Source organism: Mastacembelus armatus, chromosome 11 (assembly GCF_900324485.2).
Source record: "Mastacembelus armatus chromosome 11, fMasArm1.2, whole genome shotgun sequence".
NCBI classification, from domain to species: domain Eukaryota; kingdom Metazoa; phylum Chordata; class Actinopteri; order Synbranchiformes; family Mastacembelidae; genus Mastacembelus; species Mastacembelus armatus.
This window is the reverse complement of record NC_046643.1, coordinates 12,600,898-12,621,355: the sequence shown is the minus strand read 5'-3', so window position 1 is coordinate 12,621,355 and position 20,458 is coordinate 12,600,898. Positions and strand designations below refer to the sequence as shown.

General features: G+C 40.4%; 1 protein-coding gene across 1 annotated transcript; it reads left to right on the top strand.

Moving 5' to 3' along the window:
• Positions 1 to 962: 962 nt before the first annotated feature.
• On the top strand, positions 963 to 15,860 carry mylipa (myosin regulatory light chain interacting protein a). The gene is made up of 7 exons (XM_026299837.2): positions 963 to 1,178; positions 2,555 to 2,745; positions 10,613 to 10,798; positions 11,572 to 11,769; positions 11,896 to 12,060; positions 12,964 to 13,387; positions 14,253 to 15,860. The coding sequence occupies exons 1-7, from the start codon at positions 1,092 to 1,094 to the stop codon at positions 14,445 to 14,447; spliced, it is 1,446 nt and encodes a 481-aa protein (XP_026155622.1). The 5' UTR covers positions 963 to 1,091; the 3' UTR covers positions 14,448 to 15,860.
• The last annotated feature ends 4,598 nt before the right edge of the window (positions 15,861 to 20,458 follow it).

Genomic DNA, 20,458 nt, shown 5'->3' with positions numbered 1-20,458 from the left:
CAACGCTACGTCAGGAATGCAGTGATGGGAGAGTCCACAAATATGTAGAGGCACGCTGCGTCCACTCTAAAATGTCCCCTGGCAAACAAACGAGGAGCTTGGCTGAGCACCAGGCCTCCTTTGAGCCTGAAGACACTGCAGAAAACTGCCTAGCTTGTCTCCCATTGTGGAAATGACTGCAATTTGTTGTTAAATAATAAATCTCAAAAAAGTAGGTGTTGTGGAAGAGATGAGGCTGAATAAGCACTGAAAGGAAAGAAAAAGCTTCACCTATGATCCTGAGGGCATACAGCAAACAGACAAACAGAAAGCTGTGTTTCAGTAGGGGCCAAAACATTTTACAGAAAATCAGAGATTCTGACAATGCGTCTTCATGCCAAACAGCTGTCATCACAGCACTCTCATTATGATTTTATTACATTTTATAGCAGCACTGAAGATAGTCGCTTTTATCATGGCCCTCATCTTTAATTAAAAAGTGTACACTGTCATTTTAGCAAACGTGTCTTCAGTTCAAGGACACAAAGCAATAACTGAGGGGGGTTGAAGAAGTGGGACAAAGTTGGAAATGCCCACATTAAAAACACGTAGCAGCAGCTGCTAACAAGGCGGAATGTGTCTGCGTTATCACGGCTTTTTGTGGACTGCATTCCTCTACAATTTTCACACAAACCGAGGGGGAAACCATAAAATACGCCATTTAACTTCCCACAGCGCCTGCTGAGGTTTGCTGGATGTCTATTAGGAGCAGGTGAAAATAGGTGCCTGCAGCAGAAGAGCCAGATGAGGGCGCTCTGGACTCCTCACACGTCCAGCTCGACCCAGAGCAGCGTGCGGATGTAACGTCACTTCTGATTGGTTAATCTTTTGCAGGGACTTTTCTCACGCCGGTCGTCATTGGACAGTTGTGGGTGGGCGGGGCTGTGCGTGGCGATTTCATTGATATAACCTACAGCTGGTGGCTTCAGCTTCGCTACTCAGAGTGAAAGGGCTAAGAAAGTGAAGAGGGCTTGATGTCGGGCTGTTTCAAGAAGGCTCGGGAGTCGTTTTAAAGAGTGGCACACCAAAGACTTACTGAATAAACAGCCAAAATGCTCTGCCACGTTACTCGTCCGGATTCAGTGGTGATGGAAGTGGAAGTTGATGCGAAAGCAAACGGCGAAGACTGTCTGAATAAGGTAGGCTGTGGGGAAACACACGATTTTATTGATTCTTTATTATTATGAATTGATGTGTTATTATATCAAATCCCACTGTCATGGTTAGTCAAGGGTGAAGCTTTCTGGTTGGCTTTACGGAACTTAAAGCTTAACATCTTTCTCTAAACTTAAACATCTTGTTCGGCTGATCCCTGAACGTTTATCTCTGCGACTCAAATGCTTTAGTAAATACAATAGTTAAAAAAAAAAAAAAGTTGCCAGGTCGTACACGCTTCTTGACATCATTTTAACTGGGAACTTCCTCCGTAAACATCTGCTGCTCAGGGTCCGAGGAAACAAACTGTGCTTCGCTCGATCTGCGGAAAAAAGATCAGATGTTTATGTTTCTGTAACAATGAAATCTCATAACATTTCGATTCATGGTCGACACGGATGTGTCTGAGTGTAGGCTACGTGCAGGAAAGTTTAGATGCATTGGTTGTAAAACTGCCGACGGTCGCCTCTACCTGCCTGGCTTAGTCAGAGGCAGATGGGTTTGTGGAGGTTACTTGAGTTCATTCTTCTGCCTTTACAAGCACCCAGCATCCTTCCCCCTCCCCCCCCCTCCCTCTCCTCCTCCTCCTCCTCCAGTCGAACTGAAAGTAAAGTCTGCACCAAGTTGTTTAGATATTCACATCTTCCCCCGCAAAGTGGACATGAGCAGGGTAACATAGGAACCTTCTCCTTTCATCACTAGCCTCAAGTTGGGTGTCCCCCCCCCCGCTAATGAAATGTAAAGGGATTTGGTATGCAGGGCGGATTGCCAGTCTGCTGGGTGTGAATGAGTTTTATCTCAGCCTCCAGGCTCCCTGCAGACCTTCACCAGCGGTTATGTAATTGTGGGCTTGAGCCCCTTTACCCCAGGAGAGCCTCCAAGTTTTCTCCCAGCCTACTGTGATCTTCAGAATATTGATGGGGTTTATCTGTGTGGGAGCAGGACTATGGTAGCATAAATCCAAGTGAATGAAGTGGTAAAAGCACATTTGATTCCTTAGCCTCATGCAGCTAGTCTTTGTGAAACTTTACTGATTTCTATGTTGAAACTCTGTGGATCCTTGCCACCTTCTGCTGAGTGGGAAAAGCCACTATAGGCTCTTATTCAAAGACATCTTTGCCTGCTGACATAATTCAAAACTCAAAATATGGCCTCTCTACCCAATGTATTATCACGCTGTGTTAAAATGAAGCCAACTTCTATGGGAACTGTAAAAGCTTCCTCTGTCTAAATGATTTGACAAGTCCCCTGATGCTCTTTTCCACACAGTGGGTTTTAAGATCCGTTTTTGAATGGCTTTGTCTGAGGTCCAATTGTGTGACAGTTTTTTTTTTTTTTTTTTTTTTTCTTCTCTTTTCAGGTTTGCAGAAAGTTGGGCATAATTGAAGTGGACTACTTTGGGCTGCAGTTCACAGGCAGCAAAGGAGAGAACTTGTGGCTGAATCTTAGGAATCGCATCTGCCAGCAGATGGATAATGTGACGCCCTGTCGACTGAGGCTGAGAGTCAAGTTCTTCGTGGAGCCCCATCTCATTCTGCAGGAACAGACGAGGTATGTTTTCCAACTCACGTGCTTATTACACACACTGTACAAATCAGGAACATGAAACTTATCGCGATTCTTCATGGGTATCTCAACAGATAGAATTGTATTTAACCGCTGCCTTTATTCTACCAAGTACCTGCAATCAGTTTTTCACCTTTTAAATAAGATCCGGTCTGTGTTTTTCATTACAATACGCTTTTATTTGTTAATGACTGCTTGTGGCATGCAATGAGCAGCACATGCTGGAAATAAATAAAGCCACCGCTTTGAGTTTCCAGAGCATAATCTGATTACTTTGTGTCCAACATGGTGGAATGCCCTGTAGTAACCTCTTCCCCCAGTTGTTCCTGGGTTACTATAGGTCATTTCACTGGAGCACCAGGCAGGAAATGTGATCCAGCAGCTCTGGGACTGTGGTGCTCTGTGCCTGCCCCAGGGACCCTCTGTCTGACATCCCGGGCCTCTGTCACTGCGCACATTCAACTTGAAATAACTTTCGTTGGGCTTTTTTTGTGGCCAGATTTTGTTTGAACAAAAGCACAGCACTGAGTTTAACATTTTTCACAAATGCCATTTGGAAACAGGGCTAGTGTATGGTGTCTTTCCTTACAGCTTGTGTTTTTACAGAAATATCTCATCAGTATGAGTCACTGTTGCAGCTGGTTTTCATAGTGATTTTTGTCAATAATGGTTATGCTTTATTTTGAGTCCTATATTTTCCAGTTAATTTCCTGGAAACTTTTATAATTTTCTTGAATTTAGTTGATATTAAGTTGATAATTAGCAAGATATTTCCAAGAAAGATGGAAAATGCGCTACACCCGGTCACAGTATTTTACAGGTCTAGTCCATAGAAACACGTAGCCTTAGTAAAACAGCATTTCACTTAAGCATGTTGGTTTGAAAGAAAACAATAAGATCAGTTAACAAGCCCCGACAAGTCTACATCCTGATTCAGGATTCCTTGGACCCCTATTTCATTCCAAATTATAAATGGTGTATTTGCAGCCCTCAGACCCTGCCTAAAAAAATCTTTTGCACATCTAGTTTGATACCATGGATGTTATGTTAGCCCCAAGCAGTGCCATGAGAGTTTGAGAGTGCAGAGTTTGGACTGAGAGCACACTTGAGAGAAAATCTGTTTGGCACATTGAGCTCCACCACAGTGCACTGTTGCCCCGTCTCTTCCACACACAGACACACACACACTTGCACACAGCATGCCACGAGAAGTGTTCATTAAACTGACATGTATCAGCCTTGGCCAGGATTTGTCTGGCATTCCAATACGCTCTTAGCTGCTCCCCAGTTCACCCGGTACCGCACCTTCAGCTGTTTCTCACTTCCTCTTCTCTCCCTTCACTCTGCTCTGTCAAAAACAAAGCTATTAAGTTTGTTTGGCTTCCAATGTTTTTTTTTTTTTTTTTTTTATTGCTGGCAGATATAAACCATCCCTTATCACATTCCCCCTCTATCCCGCTGACTCAGCCTCCCCCATCCTCCTCCCCCACCCCCTACCCACTCTGGCCCATATTTGGCAACCTTAGAAGTAGAAAGTAAAAGGCAGTAGGGGGAGAGAACATCAGTGTGGAGGATACTTGGTTGGCTCTGCTCTGACCTCCACCAGATTAGCTGGGGTTATCAACAGATGGTTTGTATAGGCTTGTGGAGGGTGGGGATCATGGGGTTGTGAAAAAAGGTGAGACAGAGATGTGAGATGACAGGCAAGGGTACGTGGGGTTGCTGCTAATAAATACTTGCACATGGCACACATGCCACCACGCTGTCAAGTTATGTGTTTAATTTTGGATTAGCCTTCATGTCATCTTTCTGCTAAGATGTGATATAATTAGTGGTGCCAGTGTTTGATTGGGCGTCAATTTTAGAGATGACTGTGCACAGCAGTTCTGCTTCTGTGGACTAACACACAACTCTGAATTATATTTCATTTTCAGGGTTAGGAAAATATGCAATGCATTTCTCTGAATAACTCACATGTATTTGTCGTCAGATATTCTTTTCATGACTGAAGATGTTGGTTTAAAAAAAAAAAAAAAAAAATTAAACTTGTATTTAAAGTTTCTAACTTGATTTGTAGGTAATATGACTGAGTTCAGTAAATTAGGCCTTTGAGGATCTGGTAAGATCCTTATTTTGATGATTTGTATAGTCACCTTTGACCTAGTTGAACTACACAATCACAGCACACCTTATCATGACAAACAGAAACCTTCCTCTACTGCACATTTGTATAACTGTTATGTCTGCAGGCCATTTTCAGTGTGTTGTTTTTGTCTAAAGAACATTTGGCAACCCAACCTTAGCACACATACTGTATAGCCACGCAGCATGATCAGGTAAGCAGCGAGTGTATCCGAGTTGGAAAAATACCGGATTAAATGCAATGTATGGATCAGTCGGGCCTCGCCTAAAGTGAGGTGTGTACCTTCATCTTTATGGCGTTTTTATATATTTATACCTGTTACATAACCTGCACTGGACCGAGCACACACAGAGCTGCTTATATAAGCTGCTGCCATGTAAAGCCAAACAGGTCACTTGAGCATTCATGCTCACACACAGCTGCACACGACTATTTGGGTATTTCGTGTTAATTCCTTTTCCTCTTTTGTAAGGCCTATAAAATATTTAGCATAAATATTTAACATAACATCTGGAGTCATATCTACATTTTCACAGTATTCAGAGAAAAAAAGTGTTAACTGTCTATTCATACCTCAGTTTCTTTTCTTACAGTCAGTAATACTGTAACTGTACATTTTGGTAGGTAATTTATTTATTTTTCCTAATGCACAAAGTGCAGTCCATATCTACTTGAGCTGCAATATTTAAGTTCAGCTTGACTCTGTGGCACCAGCATCTGCAGATTCAGAAACATATTTTCTCTAATGTCATCCACTCTTCTCTCCAGGGCTTGCTATATAAATCTGGTATTTCCAAGCTTGCTTTTGCAAGAATTAGCTCTTAGGGTGGCTTCTTCTTGTCACCAAGCTTCTATTTTGGGTAGAACTGAACAAAGTGGTTAGATACACTTTTGTAGTGAAAGATACTTCCAACAGACCTTTCTTCATTCTAATGGAACAAAAACAGTTCTTCAAAACTTGGTTGTTTGTAGCTCATCTGATTTGCATTTCATCTGTATTTCCACTGATGTGTTGTTACTCGTTGAGTACAGGAGAGACACTTTTTATTGGTTAAGGGATACTGACTCAAGGGCCTCGACAACAGTCTGCGTTATCTGGATCATTAGACACCACTTTGCTAGGGGGGGTGTTTCTGGTTTAAATATGTGAATGTTTCCCCTTCATTACTCCTCGTATTTAGCATTCTGATCAGGCAAACATTGGATATCCTCAAAGGGCATGGCTATTAAGCACAGGCTTTATCAAAAGGTCCTGATTGTGAACTTCTTAACCCCCTTTGGTGCTAAGCCTTTAACGTAAATACAAACCAAATCCCCAAAGCGTTTTAACTAAAAAAAGATCTACTTTAACTATTGTGTCTTAATAACTAGGTCTGTTTTTTTTTTTTTCCTTTGCAAAGTGTTCCTTGCGTAAGTGTTATACAGGTATTCAAGAATAACTAAAGGACATATTCTCAAGTCAAATATGTAAGATTAATAATCAATTCTGTAATGAAACAGTATTTAAAAGATAAAACTAAGCAATATATTTAAATGTAAGAACATAACAGCTGCAGTTTATATTCTACATGACTTTTCTTTATCATAACAGTAAATTAGTTTTTGTGTGTATTAGTTCACCCATTAAAATGATTGACAAGGTCATTTACTCTATTGAAATTCCTAAACTGCTTCTTCATCTGAATGTTCTGCAAAAACAATCTGAGACATTTATTCAGCGCGCGCACACACACACACACACACACGTTTTCAGCTCTCTGGCTGATCAAATCAAAGATCACACTAGATACCTACAGCCCTTTTTAAATTTTTATCAACACAACCCAAGTTGTTATCATGTCTTGTTCTAATGTCAGTAGTTAGTCACTTCTCCATGAGTGTCTTTTCTCCTGTTTGTTGTGCACTCGTAAACCTAGACCTGGTTTGAAGTCATAACAGAAGAATGACAGAACTGTTGTCATTGAATGCTTGAACTTAGAATTGAAGCTGGGCTCTAATCACTGTTTTACCATCTAGTGCACAGCAACAGCCTGTAACCCAAAGCATGCACAATATGAGCAGCTTCTTTGTTCTCTTGCCACATAGCTTTCTGTCCATAGAATTTTTGTTTTCCAGCTTTCTGCCAAATTACCCAATTAGTACTCCATACAATAAGCGTGTTAGTCTCTGACTTTCAGTTCACCTCCCACCTTGGGAGAGCTAGCTGAGTTTAATATAGTTCATTGACACCTAGTAACCTCACAGCACACAGCTCCTGGTAGTGTGCTGTTTGACTTGCTTACAAACCACATTGTTGAGCGCCCAACCGATGAGGTCTGAAACTCTGCTGGTGATTGGCTGAATGAGGTGCAGGCTCTAGGCAGAAGTGTTAGGTTTCATATTGTGGGGACGTTTTGTTCTTCTGTGGAAATTCTGCCTGCTGGTTAAATACACTCGATTAGGACTGAAAACATTAAAATAATGTTTTCATACATGAATAGACAGAGTTTAGTTGACTAGTGTCCAGTTAAAGTCGAAAAGGTAGCAGAGTACATTAGTATAAGACATTTGATTCATGCATCAGCCCAGAGACCTCTCCGTTGTCTGCAGCCACTGTTTTGAATAAAAATTTATTTCACCTGTACTCAGTTACCATTTTCAGTTTTATAAAAGTGAATAAGGCTATTAACGCTTTGATTATAATTACCTAATCTCTATGAAGGGCAAAGCAGTGATGGTTGTATACAATATAATGCAGTGAAAGTAGGCCAGGAGACTATGGTCTCAGCATAGACTTCCTGGCATTCAGTCAGTGCATGGTGTGTTTGTGAGGACCAGTCTAAAGAATAAGTCATGATGGCTACCGAGTTTAAAGTACACTCGACAGATGACTTGTTTATGATTCATGCCCAAATCTGTCTGAATAGTGGTGTGTGTGTGTTGGTTCATGAAATGGTGAATCAAACAATCCATGCATTCCAGCAAGAGACAGATTTTTAGCCCTGTGATTTTTGTCCTAGCCGAGCCATCCTAATGAGAGTCGCATAATCTGCTTCTTGTCCTTTCACTTTCTCAAATAATGGGGCTCAGCTCATAATGGGGAGACAGCTGATTGTGCTCTAAGGGTAAGATGGACCTTGACAGGTGCTGATGCAGTGCTACACCACCTCAGCTAAGTAATTCTGAGACATCTGTCTAAGAATCTTATCCACTTAATACAGAAGCCAAGCAACCATAGCATAGAAATACAGGTTCTTTCCTAGTTAATCATGCAACTGGAAAAAAGAATTTGTGGAATAGCCAGGATGCAAAATCTGCCTGTAAGAACTACAGACTATGTACTGAGTTCTCACGGCTGCTAGCTGGTGCCTAGGACACATTCAGTAGCAGTATGGCTTCACAGGGAGAATAACTAGTCAACCTTGTACTTGAGAAGCAGCTGTGTGTTACTCATATTTTTGTGATGTTTGACAGAGTACATATCTGATTACTCTCACTGAACCTCGGGGCAATGAGGCAGGGACAGATATTGATGAACTGTGTTGCACTTGTTAACCTGTTTTACTGTACAGTATATAATTTAGTGGTTCTTTCCAGAAGACAAGTTAAACTGTCAACACCTAACTAACAACAGGCCAGGACTTGTACATAAGGAGACTTAACATATTAAATGCCTTGCTCATCGGCACAGCGACCAATATTAATCCCTTGCCAATCCCTGCGTGAACTACGGTAACCTCTATGCCTTGCCCTATAGTAACCCCTTAGTCGACACCACGCAATAAACACCCAGTCAAGTCAGCCCTATTGTTTGCGTTAGGCAGGTAGCGAACTAGCAGCGCTCCGTCACATGATGCCTGCTGGGCCTGACACAATAGAGCTCAGTGTTTATGCGTGTGTGCGTTGGAGGGAATGGGATGTTTAACACCGTATCAAAGCACTGTTTGTTATGCCTTAGGCTAGTCAGCTATGGAGCTTCGTTGTTATGGTCTGGCTTTATCAGGGGTGGTGTAGACGGATTCTGTTTGCCTCACAGTTGATTTTGCTGCTGTTGATACTCTTTGGAACCACTCTGAGCATGTGCGTGTCGTGCCATGCTGAGGCATTTACAATAAATGTGTGCGTATTTTATCACCAGGTATGCACTACTTCCAGAAAGTCTGGTCCCATAAGGTGACCCAGGAAACATCACCTCCAGCTGGTTCCAGTGTCCTTTGTAGTTTCCAACAAAGATCTCTGCAAGATGCATTTCTTACAAAAACAAAACACAGTAGGTTTCAATAAATGTAATATATGGGGGTTGCTACTGTCCCCCTCCACTTGAAGTGCCCTTTTAAATCCTTTCAAATACCCTCAAGTCACATTGTAACCTGATTTTAAACAAATGGAAATTGTTTCTCTTTGCATCATGCTTTAAAGGAAACTGTAGCCCAAAGGGGATTTTTTTTTAAGTCAGGATGTGATGGGCCGAAATAGTCAGCCTCTTATGTGTTTTTTTTTTTGGGTTAACACATTAAATTGTCCTCCTACTACAAATCTTGAAAGCACAGGATGCTGAAGTCAATGTTTCACTATTAATATTGTCACGTCTATGGGGTCCATAAATACAGATGCTGTTGCTTTAACTATATGAGTAATTGGGCAGAAAATGAGGTTCAAGTTTTATTTAATGTGAAGGGCTATTTAGGGAAACAACTGACTGTCAGAGTCAGGATGTCACGAGGCACACAAATAGAATCACAGCTAGTTGTCAGCACTGGCCAGTAGAAAGCTGTCTAACTGGTCTGTAGTCACAGAAGCCTGTATAATCTTAGATTACTGCTTAGATTACTGTGCCATAGGCCATCTCTAGGAAGAATCTGTACAGGTTACAATAGTTCAACACTCTTTAAGATGGAAGGTGCGATTCAGTCAGGGTGTTACTCCTTCTGATGTCTTGTCTCCTGCTGCTACCAGGAAAGAATTCCTCACATCTTCTGGTCAAAACAATGGAATGAACCTGCCATAGCTTATTTTTTGGGGGAATTTAGCTGTTATCTTTGGCCACACCAGAACGTAGTGTTCTTTTTGTTAATCATTCAGCCCATACAATAACAATGGTGCTGTCTGACCAGCATTAATCTTTGAACTGTTTTCCCGAATGTCACTCCATAAACCACTCACTGCGCCTGTGTCAGGCCAAATAAAGTTACTGGCTTGTCTTTAATGAGCATATTGCATGTGTTATTACTGAACCACATTTGGCATCCAACACTTACAATTGTTTTACCACACACAAGAGTGACCAAATATTGGCCAGAAGCAGCTGTGTGTTACTCATGCCCCCTGAGTCACTAGGTTAAAAATTCTAGTACCTATCTTGGAGGAAACAATCATTGTAGCATATTGTCTCCATTAACTTTCACATTTTGAGCTTCTGGTGAATTCATTGTTTCAATTGCACACACACACACACACACACACACACACACTAACGCCTGCTGCCTGTGGTGAAATTCTAGCTAAATAATGACCACCTGTTCTGGCCTGTGTTTTTCCCCCAGATATCCTGACTTCTCAACCATCACACATGGAAACTGTATGATTCTAACACTTAACACTGCCTGTGAAAACGCTGTTTATGTAAAGAGAGAAATTGTCTTGGGTTCCTTCAGTTAAAAGCCCTCACCTTAACAGATCACACGATTATTCATTTTGACCCAGTGTTCTGTTGTTCTTTCTGTCCACCAGACACCTTTTCTTCATGCACGTGAAGGAGGACCTCCATAACGGTCACCTGCGTATGGGCTCGGAACAAGCAGAGGAACTGAGCGCGCTCCTGGCACAGGCCGAGTTCGGCGACTACAACCAAAACACAGCCCAGTACTGGTACTCGGAGCTTTGTGGAGAGGTGCTCAGCACTACCACAATTAACAGGTACATCACTAGAAAATACAACAGCTGATTGTAAAAGAGCATGACAACTAAATTAGCTCAACTACCAAGAAATCATTCATTGTGAATACAGAGGTTGCACTTTTCATAGTTTTTCCTATTCCCCAAAGAACTGGTCCAGGATATTTTTGTTCGCTCCATACCTAACCATAATAAAAACATTTCCCAGACCCATTTCCCACCCTGAAAGCATAACAAATTATATGGGTTAGTGGTTGCTTAGAGAAGTAAAACTGGACTTTGAACAGTTTTTAATAGTTCCTTTGCAAATTAACAGACTCTAGCCAATCACTGAAACCTGTCGGCTCTCCTGCCTCCTCACTATCTGTGAGGGAGGTAGAGTCCACTTCATGGAGCCCTTTGTTGTGAGTCCACAGGCACTGCCCCTCACATGATCAGCCTTGTAAATGATACATTATTAAACTCCATCTGCTATACTAGACTATTTATGTGCTGGTTTGGTATTATCTATGCAGGTAGATATGGAATTTATCAACAGCTTTATTTTTTTACATAAACTGTTATGCATTTTCTGCCATAGTCACTAAGAGGCAGCCTTTAGAGGCTTAAAGGAGCTGTCTAAGGACTGATGTCATAATTACAGTTCTCAAGAAAAAAACAAAATAGCAATTGTACTTTAACACCTCAAACCCACTCCAGTGTTACATTTATGCTGTGTGCAACATGAACATGTCAGTGGGTATTTCAATGGTTGTTTTTCTTTCCATTTCCTCGCCATCCTATTTATCCTGCAGTATTATATCACGACACAAAGCTCTGGAAGGTTTAAGCCAAGGCTCTGTGGAGTATCAGGCCATGCAGCTGGTCTCCTCTCTGGAGCATTATGGTGTGGAATGGCATTGGGCTCGCGATGCAAATGGTCAACGGTTGGCCATAGGGGTTGGTCCTGAGGGCATTGCCATTTGCAAAGAGGACTTCAGCTTAGTCAACAGGTATGCTCCCCTTGGATGTACTAATAGGTCTTAAAAGCGGTGCAGGTTTTGGTAACCTTTTACGATTTGCATGTTTGTCTTTAGCAATATTCAGCACGTAACTCTTCTGTGTTTGTCTTCTCTTAGAATAAGCTATCCCATCATCCAGATAGCCACCCAGTCTGGGAAGAGTGTGTACTTAACAGTTACCAAGGACACAAACGACAGTGTTGTGCTTTTGTTCAAGCTGATCAGTAACCGGGCAGCCAGTGGTCTGTACCGCGCCATCACAGAGACACATGCATTCTACAGGTAAGGGCTGAAGATATGCAGTGCATAGTCCCACATAGACTCTAAGGCTGTACACCGTTACTGTGTAGCAATTATTTAACAGAAATGAATCTAGGTCCTGTTATTATATTGCATTGCTCTACAAAGTCAATACAGACTTGGAATTACTATAGACATTAAGGGCAGTCCACTGCAGACTGTAGCATTACATTATGATAATACAGTTGAGTTGATTATGTGAAACCCTGAAATAAAATTCCTTCCATAAAGACTTTTTCTGCTCTACTTGGCAGACAGTGTTTGAGAGTGCATTCTCCCACATTTGTACACATTAACTAAGTGTGCCCTGTTCAATATCAACCCTTTTTATGGTCTAAATACGCACCACATAAAGGTCTAAACAGGCCTGCATAAAGCATGTCCTTTTGAGTGTTGAAAGAAACACAGATTGCACAGGCCAATCTTTCAGTAGTTAGCAATGTCAGTTTTACCTTCCTGTTGACTGTGTTTGTAAAACTTGCAGTGAGCAGGGACAATTCAAATGGCTGAGCAATGAAATTGTTCTGTCAGTCACAATTGTACAAAGCTACAAAAGACAGCCCTGTCCTTTTGTTTCAGGGATGGGTTTGAGCTCTGCAGATTTTTTTTTTTTTTTTTTTTTTTTATATATATATATTTTTTGTAGGCATGTCTTAATTCGGCTCAGAAATGAGTGTTCAATGTTTCTCAACAATGGTTGCATCAGAACATGATGAGCATTAAGTATTTCCTAAATTAAGAGTAAAGGGGAATATTAAGTAACTGACATAGTCTTCAAAACAGTTAGATCCAAAAGACAATAGCGAGGTGATATGATCAAAACTGAATGTCAGACCAAGTGCTCCAATACTGAGTTCAGTAATCATGTCTTCTTTTCACTTCCAGGTGTGACACTGTTACAAATGCAGTGATGATGCAGTACAGCAGGGACTTCAAGGGCCACCTTGCATCACTCTTCCTTAATGAAAACATCGACCTAGGCAAGAAGTACGTTTTCGACATCCGACGAACATCTAAGGAAGTGTATGACCACGCCCGCCGTGCTCTATATAACTCTGGTGTCGTGGACCTCATGTCTCGCTGTGGCAGTGGAGAACGCTCCTCTCCTTCACGCTCCCCAAGCAGAGACGACCAACACAACAAGGGATTGGACTGTGGCAGCTGCCAGCAGAGCCGGGCCCTACAAGAGCGACTGCAGAAGCTCAGAGAGGCTCTATTGTGCATGCTGTGCTGTGAGGAGGAGATAGACGCTGCATTCTGCCCCTGCGGCCATATGGTGTGTTGCCAGACCTGCGCAAATCAACTTCAGGTGAGCCTACTCTTGATACTATGAAAATGTGTGTAGACTTTCTGTAGGATTTTTTTTTTTTTTTTTTTTTTAAGTCATATGCACTAAAAAAAAATGACAGTGCTGCTGGCATTTGCTATTCCACAAATATTGACATCAGTACTGCCCTATATAGTAGAACTTTGTAAAAGTGAATTTGAAAACAAGACTCTTAAAATAAAGTTCTGTGTTCTGTTTGGTCATTGACCCCAGGTATCCAAGCCTACTTTGAGTTTATAGCTATAGCAAAAGCTCTTTTAATCATTTTTAAGTGCAAACTTCTCATCCTTTTTATGGTCCTTTAAACAACAGCTAAAGCTTTGCTTACCCTCTACAGACCTGATTGTCCCCCCTCACTTAATCAGCTGAAATAAATTCTGCCCGTCTTTGTGGAAGCGGATGGTGTGTGTGTGTGTGTGTGTGTGTGTGTGTGTGTAAGTTTCTTATAAGGGGATTATAGCAGGCATCCATTAACTCCACTAGGGAGTGTGACCCAGCTAATAGATGTGTGAATGAGCAGAGAAAGTTCTTTTTGGAAGATTTTGGAAACTTGAACTTTGTCACTGAACTCTGATAGTTTGTTGGCTCTCCTGAGTGATAACTAATTAGATTCTGGTTACAGAAAAATTTCACCTAAGATTCCCTGGATAAGCATAACAAAAGCTGATGTGGCCACTAAATGGTTTGCAGTACAAATACATTACATTGCATGAACAACTTCAAGTTTGGCTCAAAGCACAAAATTTCCAGCCTTGTATCACATCCAACTACAGCAAGTGTGCAAACATGTCAAATACTTGGCATCTAATCCTTTGATTTTTTTTTTTTTTTTTTCCTTTCCCTTTAGTTGTGTCCTGTGTGTCGGTCAGAGGTGGAGCATGTGCAGCACATCTACCTGCCCACATGCACCAGCCTGCTGAACCTGACGCTGACTGACAACCACCACCACCGCAGCAGCATCCCTGCACCCATCCACAGAGACATGGCCTCTCCACACAGCTGCTCCACCACCGAGTACGAACACAAAGTGTACCACACATAAAGACAACTCCACTAAACCTGCTAAACTCCATGATGAACGGTTTGAAGGTAGAACCCATATTAATGCTTCACAAAGAAGAAATATTTCTTGTCCATTTTCTGGGCTCTGTTCAAAGACATACACACTCTCAAACCACTCCCTCAACTAATATGTATGTATGTTTGTTTTTTTTTTTTATTTCCTGTCCCTTTGTCTTCTTGGACTGTCAGTTTGTCTGGTTGGTTAGTATTGTTGGTGTTGGTCTGTCCAAATCTGGTTTTAAACATCTATATTCTCTGCCACAGCGTGATAATAGATTAGGCTCTTATTGTTCTGTTAACTATTGTATCAGTTGAGCTGATACAGAATAGAGAGATTACTTTTTGAATTATGCTTTTGAATTTGTGTTTGCTTTGTTTGTTTATGCTCCATATAACTCAAATCACACAATAAGCATTGTACATAATTTTTGTTTTTTTTTTAAGCTATTTGACATTTTAAACATATTTCTTATTAGTTTGGTTTGAGAACTGGATTACATCGTGTAACAATGAAATGCATTTTTAAAACACTTTCTTATGTTCAAAGTTTTCAGCACCAATGAGCAGGTGTTTAGAGGCTAAGCAGCACTGCTCTGGGAATAGCACTTGATTCAAATTAGGCCCAAAAGGCAATAAGACCACTATGCTTTTGGCATTGTAATCTTAATATAGGGGTACTGAAGGTTCTTTAAGCCCATGAGAACTGTTGACACTCCCTCACTCATTCTAAACTCTAAATGAGTCTTACTGTTAAACAAGTAGCCCAGTCTCAGCTACATCTCATCTATCTTTGTCAACAAAAAGGTAGAAATTTAAAAGTGCTAAAAGCTTCTTTTTAGTAGGTGCAGGACCACAGTTATTTATAAAAAATAAAAAAATATGAATTTTTCCAGCAGCAGCTGCTTTCTCTGAAAACCTCAGCTGTAAATTTGTTCTCTGGGGTGTAGTCATGAGTTCCTTTTTGATATTCGAAAAGGTACTAGATCTGTCTGTGCAATACATGCTTGCTTTTTGAAAAGCTTTCAAGTTTTATTTAATTTTCAAAGATTATATTTAAAAAAAAAAACAACTACCACTGTCACTTTACCAACAAAGTTTTCCATGTATCTGTAGGGGGTTTGGTCTTTATGTAGCAGCAACACCATGTTTATTCTAAACTTTTCACAGACTATTTTCTGCTAAGAAAAGGAAAAGTTTTTCTTTAATGCTGACTCGATTAAGCTCTGTCACTGCAGGGGAAGTACTGTTATTTTTCATATTGTACAAGTAGTGATTTGTTTCTGTTTTCTGAAGCAAAAGCCACTATGCTCTCCAAAATAACCCTTAGTATGAATTCTTTTTATACATTGTGCTTTTAACAGAATGAAGTATTAAAGTTTTTTTTAAACAAACACCTGAGAGTTGTGGGACATTTTTGTGTACATGTTAAAACACATTTGATGCAAATTTCAAGAATCACAATGCAACTAGTGTAATTTAAACATGTTTAGGTGTACTACTACTTTTCATTACTACTAAACAGTAAGAACTCCTGTGTCAAAGGTCTTATAATAGACCTGACTTGTCAATAGATGATCAAGATAATTTAGCTTTCTCAAAGTTTTTCCCTTTTCTTGTAAAAACTTTGTATATTACCCCTGCAAGACCAAAAGAAAAGGAAAAACATCAACCTGAACCCAGATCATGTCCACTAACATTGTATCCAATAAAAAGCGGGATTTTAAGTGGTAATCAATCCAATGTTAAACTACTGCACATTTCCCTCCTAGCACACTCAGTAGACAAGGCCTTTGTTCCTAGCAGCAGATTTAATGTTTAACTCACAATAAAATCATGTGGCTGTCACCTAAATGACACTGATGTTAGAAACGGTCATTGATTTTACTCAGCAAAGTTATAAAGCAAAAAAGTAGGAGGAGAGGAGAAAGGACCCAAAAAAAAAAGTTTTTAAAAAAAAAAAAAAAAATCTGTTGAGCAAATGTCTGCTATGACTTTAGTCCTGAGTACTTGAGTGGTCCAGGTGGAGAAACCTGAAAGGTCCAGAAAAATATGTCATGGTCTTACAAAGTATGTCACATCCAGCAAAATATATTTCAGGTCCAGAAAAGCACATCATGAACCTTAAAAAAAAAAAAATCTGTCACATCCAGAAATATACATCATGAAGCAATATGTACACTGTTAAAAAAAAAAACAACATAAACCTACATTTAACATGCGCTTGTAATAAGATTTGAATATAGCCGTCACTTCGGATGTTAGAGGTCATGTTATTCATTGCTTTATATGGATGGAAACCTCACAGCACACAGCAGAATGATGTGGGCGCAACACTATTTACTTTTAATAAATTCTTTGTGTTTTAGTTTAGATATTCCTGTCCTACAATCAATATACCAGATCCATATCTATCAATTTGCTGGATTGTACACTTCCTTTAAAACTACTGTCAAACCCAGAATTAGCTGATACTGGCCTTTAGTGCTGCCATCAGGGGTTGAATTACTTCATAGTCTCATAATGAAAGCAAAAACTGAAAACAAACATCTGCTATAGTCATGGCTGACCAAAACACAATGACAAATAATGAAAGTTCGGTACCAGTTCAGACAAGGAGGGACTATTGTGAAGTAATGACGCACAGTGACTGCATCCTGTTTAGATGTTTGTCTAGGACTTAAGATGGGTTACGTATTGTAAACCATGATTCTGCGTACTGCACATTTTTTGTTTTTAGCGCATGGTTCTCTGCTGTTAATCATCCTTATCTGTTAGGCCACTGGGATTTCCAGCCAGCCGCTTGGTAAATGGTCTACCAAGTGGTGATGCAGGCCGGACCCACAGTAATAGGGACACAAAGAGTCAAGATAGCACCCAGTGTCTCATTGATTTAGGTGCGGCCAAGAGGCAGGCTTCGCTGCTAACCCATCCTTGGGAGTGAAGGGGAGGGTGAGGTGGAACCACTGCCTGGCCTGGTGGAGGCATTTCGCCCCAAATGGCTCTAGGCTGGGAAAGAGGGAAAACTCATGACCGTCAGACTGTTTAACCGGATAATGGTTGAGAAGGTGGAGGCTGGGACCTTTAGCTTGTGTCCCTAGAAAAGGGGCAAAGGCGGGAGAACAAGGACCGACGGATAAGATCCTGCCCGAACTCTGCTTATATATGGGTAGCATGGACATGATGAGGTCACTCGCTTTGGACGGAGGGGGGCCCACCCCAGGTGGGCGTAGACAATTTCCTCTTCAGTGCTTAGCATGAGGAATGGGATAAGACCCATTAGCGATAGCCCAGAGGGCTGCACGCCAATGAGACAGAACAGATTTTAGATATGGGTTGAACACATAAAGATCAATTATGTAATATTTCATTTAAAACACAAGATAACTATACTTGAGGAATCATCATGCAGTGCAATCATGTCAAACTGCATCTCTGACAGTCATGTTAACCCTGAATGCCCTTTGATCTATTTCTGTGGAGTTTGAGCTTAATTCCTGTTTATGTATAATCCATGGAAGGCCCATTAAGGAAGAAGTGAAGCACATTTAGCATGATAATTTCTCCTGGATACAAAATCTAGTTCATCACTTCAAACCTCCCAACACAAGTCTGAGGATATTCCCAAATGGAAAAGAATTGGCGTTACCTGAGCCACTCGGGGAGAAAACAAATGGAATTTTAAAGTTCTTATCATTTCAACTCAGGCCAGGAAGAAAACATCAGAGGTTCTCACCAAATTCCCCCTCCCATTGCCATGTGGTTTTCACATCTGCTTGGCCCAGTGACACACACTGCCATAGGAAACACAGCTCATCATGTTTGAGAAAAGTTTTTCCTGTAAACTTACAAACAGAATCCATGTCTTGACAACATCATTAGCTAGTAACTGAATATTACTAGAGTCTATGTGTGTGTGTGTTTTCTGTATGTGCATGCAAGTTTTATATGGGTGTAAACAGCCTCTTGGTCCCAGACTACAGTGTTGTTCATGCAGAGAATTTTAAGTGGTGAATGGCATTAACACGTCCACTTGCCATGGAGTGGAACAATACACATGACAGAGGTTTTAGATTCTCTGTGTACAATTAAACAGTGAAATGAAAATAAATTTTAAGTGTTATAGGTTTAAATTTAAAAATGTGTCTTGGTGAGGCAGTGTTTTTTTTTGGCAAAATGCTAATGCTAGTATGGCTTCATGCTTACAACGACAATCCTAATAGGCTGAGTTTTAGTAAGTGCAGTATGTTTGTATGTGTATATACGAAATACAGCTGTGACTGATGGGAATAGCAAAAATAGGTATAGGTAGGTCATAAACCAAATTACGAGGGACATTAAAATTTAGATGTGATGCCACAAGATGGAAAACAAAGAAATAAATTACAATTCATCCTCAGGGGTTGACAGATGCCCATACTAAATTTCATGGCATCACATCCATTAGTTTTTTTTTAAGCATTTCATTAAAAACCACAATTGTGACCATTATTTTGGTGCTACAGGAAAAATACTAAAGTCGTTAGGAGACATCATTTGGACTGAGAATCTCATACAAAATCTCATCACTATCAATCCCATAGAATTTGTTAAATAATCCAGGCTGGACCAAACATGCTGGATCTCCTGACTGCCACTGCCAGAGCCACTCAACTCACATCATATTGCTAAAATGTAAAAACCAAAGTCTACCTTTTCTGTGTTTTAAGTAAAGATAATAAATATTATATATTAGCTGAAACAGTAAAAGTGACTCAAGCATACAAGCAGTAAGCAGTGCATGACTATACGGTGATAGCTACTTGCTGCAGAGACTCCAGCTGTGATCAAAACAAGCTGACACATGATACACGAAGTACACCCGAAGTGTTTTATGGACATTTTTTGATTGCCTGCGCAGTCTATTAAAAGATGACCTCATTCAGCACTTTCTTATCAGTGCAGTTTAGCGTGACATGCACAAGGGGTGAAAGAGAAGTGGGTTTATGGCAGCTGCTACTACTGATTATTCTGAACTTATCAGTTATACACCAATAAAACATGAGGTTATGATATTGGATTTACAGTCAATCATGATTGCAATAAAATTTTGTAAACATGTCTGTTTTCATATTGTACAGTACTTTTTTTTTTATTCTCAGTAAATAAAATGTATTGTTGCTGACAGCATCTTAAATTGAAATCATAACATTATTTTAACCCTGTCAATTCAGTTTAATCATATTTTTCTTACTTAACTTGACATCTTTATTCAAAGGGAATTAAAGAATTGCAGTGCAGGAAATGAGACCATCACGTGAAAAAGTTAATTTTTCAGAGTTTTTGTTAGACAGTGTAACACTGTTGTAAAGGCAGCAACAAATAGACATATTGTAAATATCACAATAGCAAATGTTCTCGCCAGGAAACACTAAAAGGATTTACGACCCAGTCTGTCGTCATTTAGCAGCTGCTTCCTGCAACTATACTGACATCTACTGGACTGACTCTGTATTAACAGTTATCTGGTCGTGTGTGTCTGTTTCTTTTCATGTGCTACAAAAATAAAAAAGATAATGCAAACCAATGTGCTTAAACCTAAATCAGCCATGCACTCATAATAAATATTAACAATGACACAGTACATAACAGTGACTTATAAGTCTTAATGAATTAAAGTGTTTAATACTTAATAAGATCCATGGCATGACTACTTCAATGAAAACTCTATTTTAATATGCCAATGTATAAGCCACATATTAGACCAGGATTGGTTTGCCAAATAACATAATGCTTGTCTAATACATACAAGAGGACCTTCCTCCACTAGCAGATCGATCCATCCATCAATTTTCTATACCCGCTTATTCCTTAAACAGGGTCACAGGGATCTGCTGGAGTCTATCCCAGCTCTCTTTCAGGTGGAAGGCAGGGGTACACCCTGGACAGGTCACCAGTCCATCACAGGGTCACATAGAGACACACAAAGAAAAACAACCTCACACTCTCCACTAG

What these genes read in the sequence shown, in the direction of transcription:
- mylipa (XM_026299837.2), top strand. Translation starts at nt 1,092, where the DNA reads ATGCTCTGCCACGTTACTCGTCCGGATTCAGTGGTGATGGAAGTGGAA. An exon ending in ATTCTGCAGGAACAGACGAG is followed by an intron (nt 2,746 to 10,612) that starts GTATGTTTTCCA and finishes TCTGTCCACCAG; the next exon opens with ACACCTTTTCTTCATGCACG. An exon ending in CCTGCGCAAATCAACTTCAG is followed by an intron (nt 13,388 to 14,252) that starts GTGAGCCTACTC and finishes CTTTCCCTTTAG; the next exon opens with TTGTGTCCTGTGTGTCGGTC.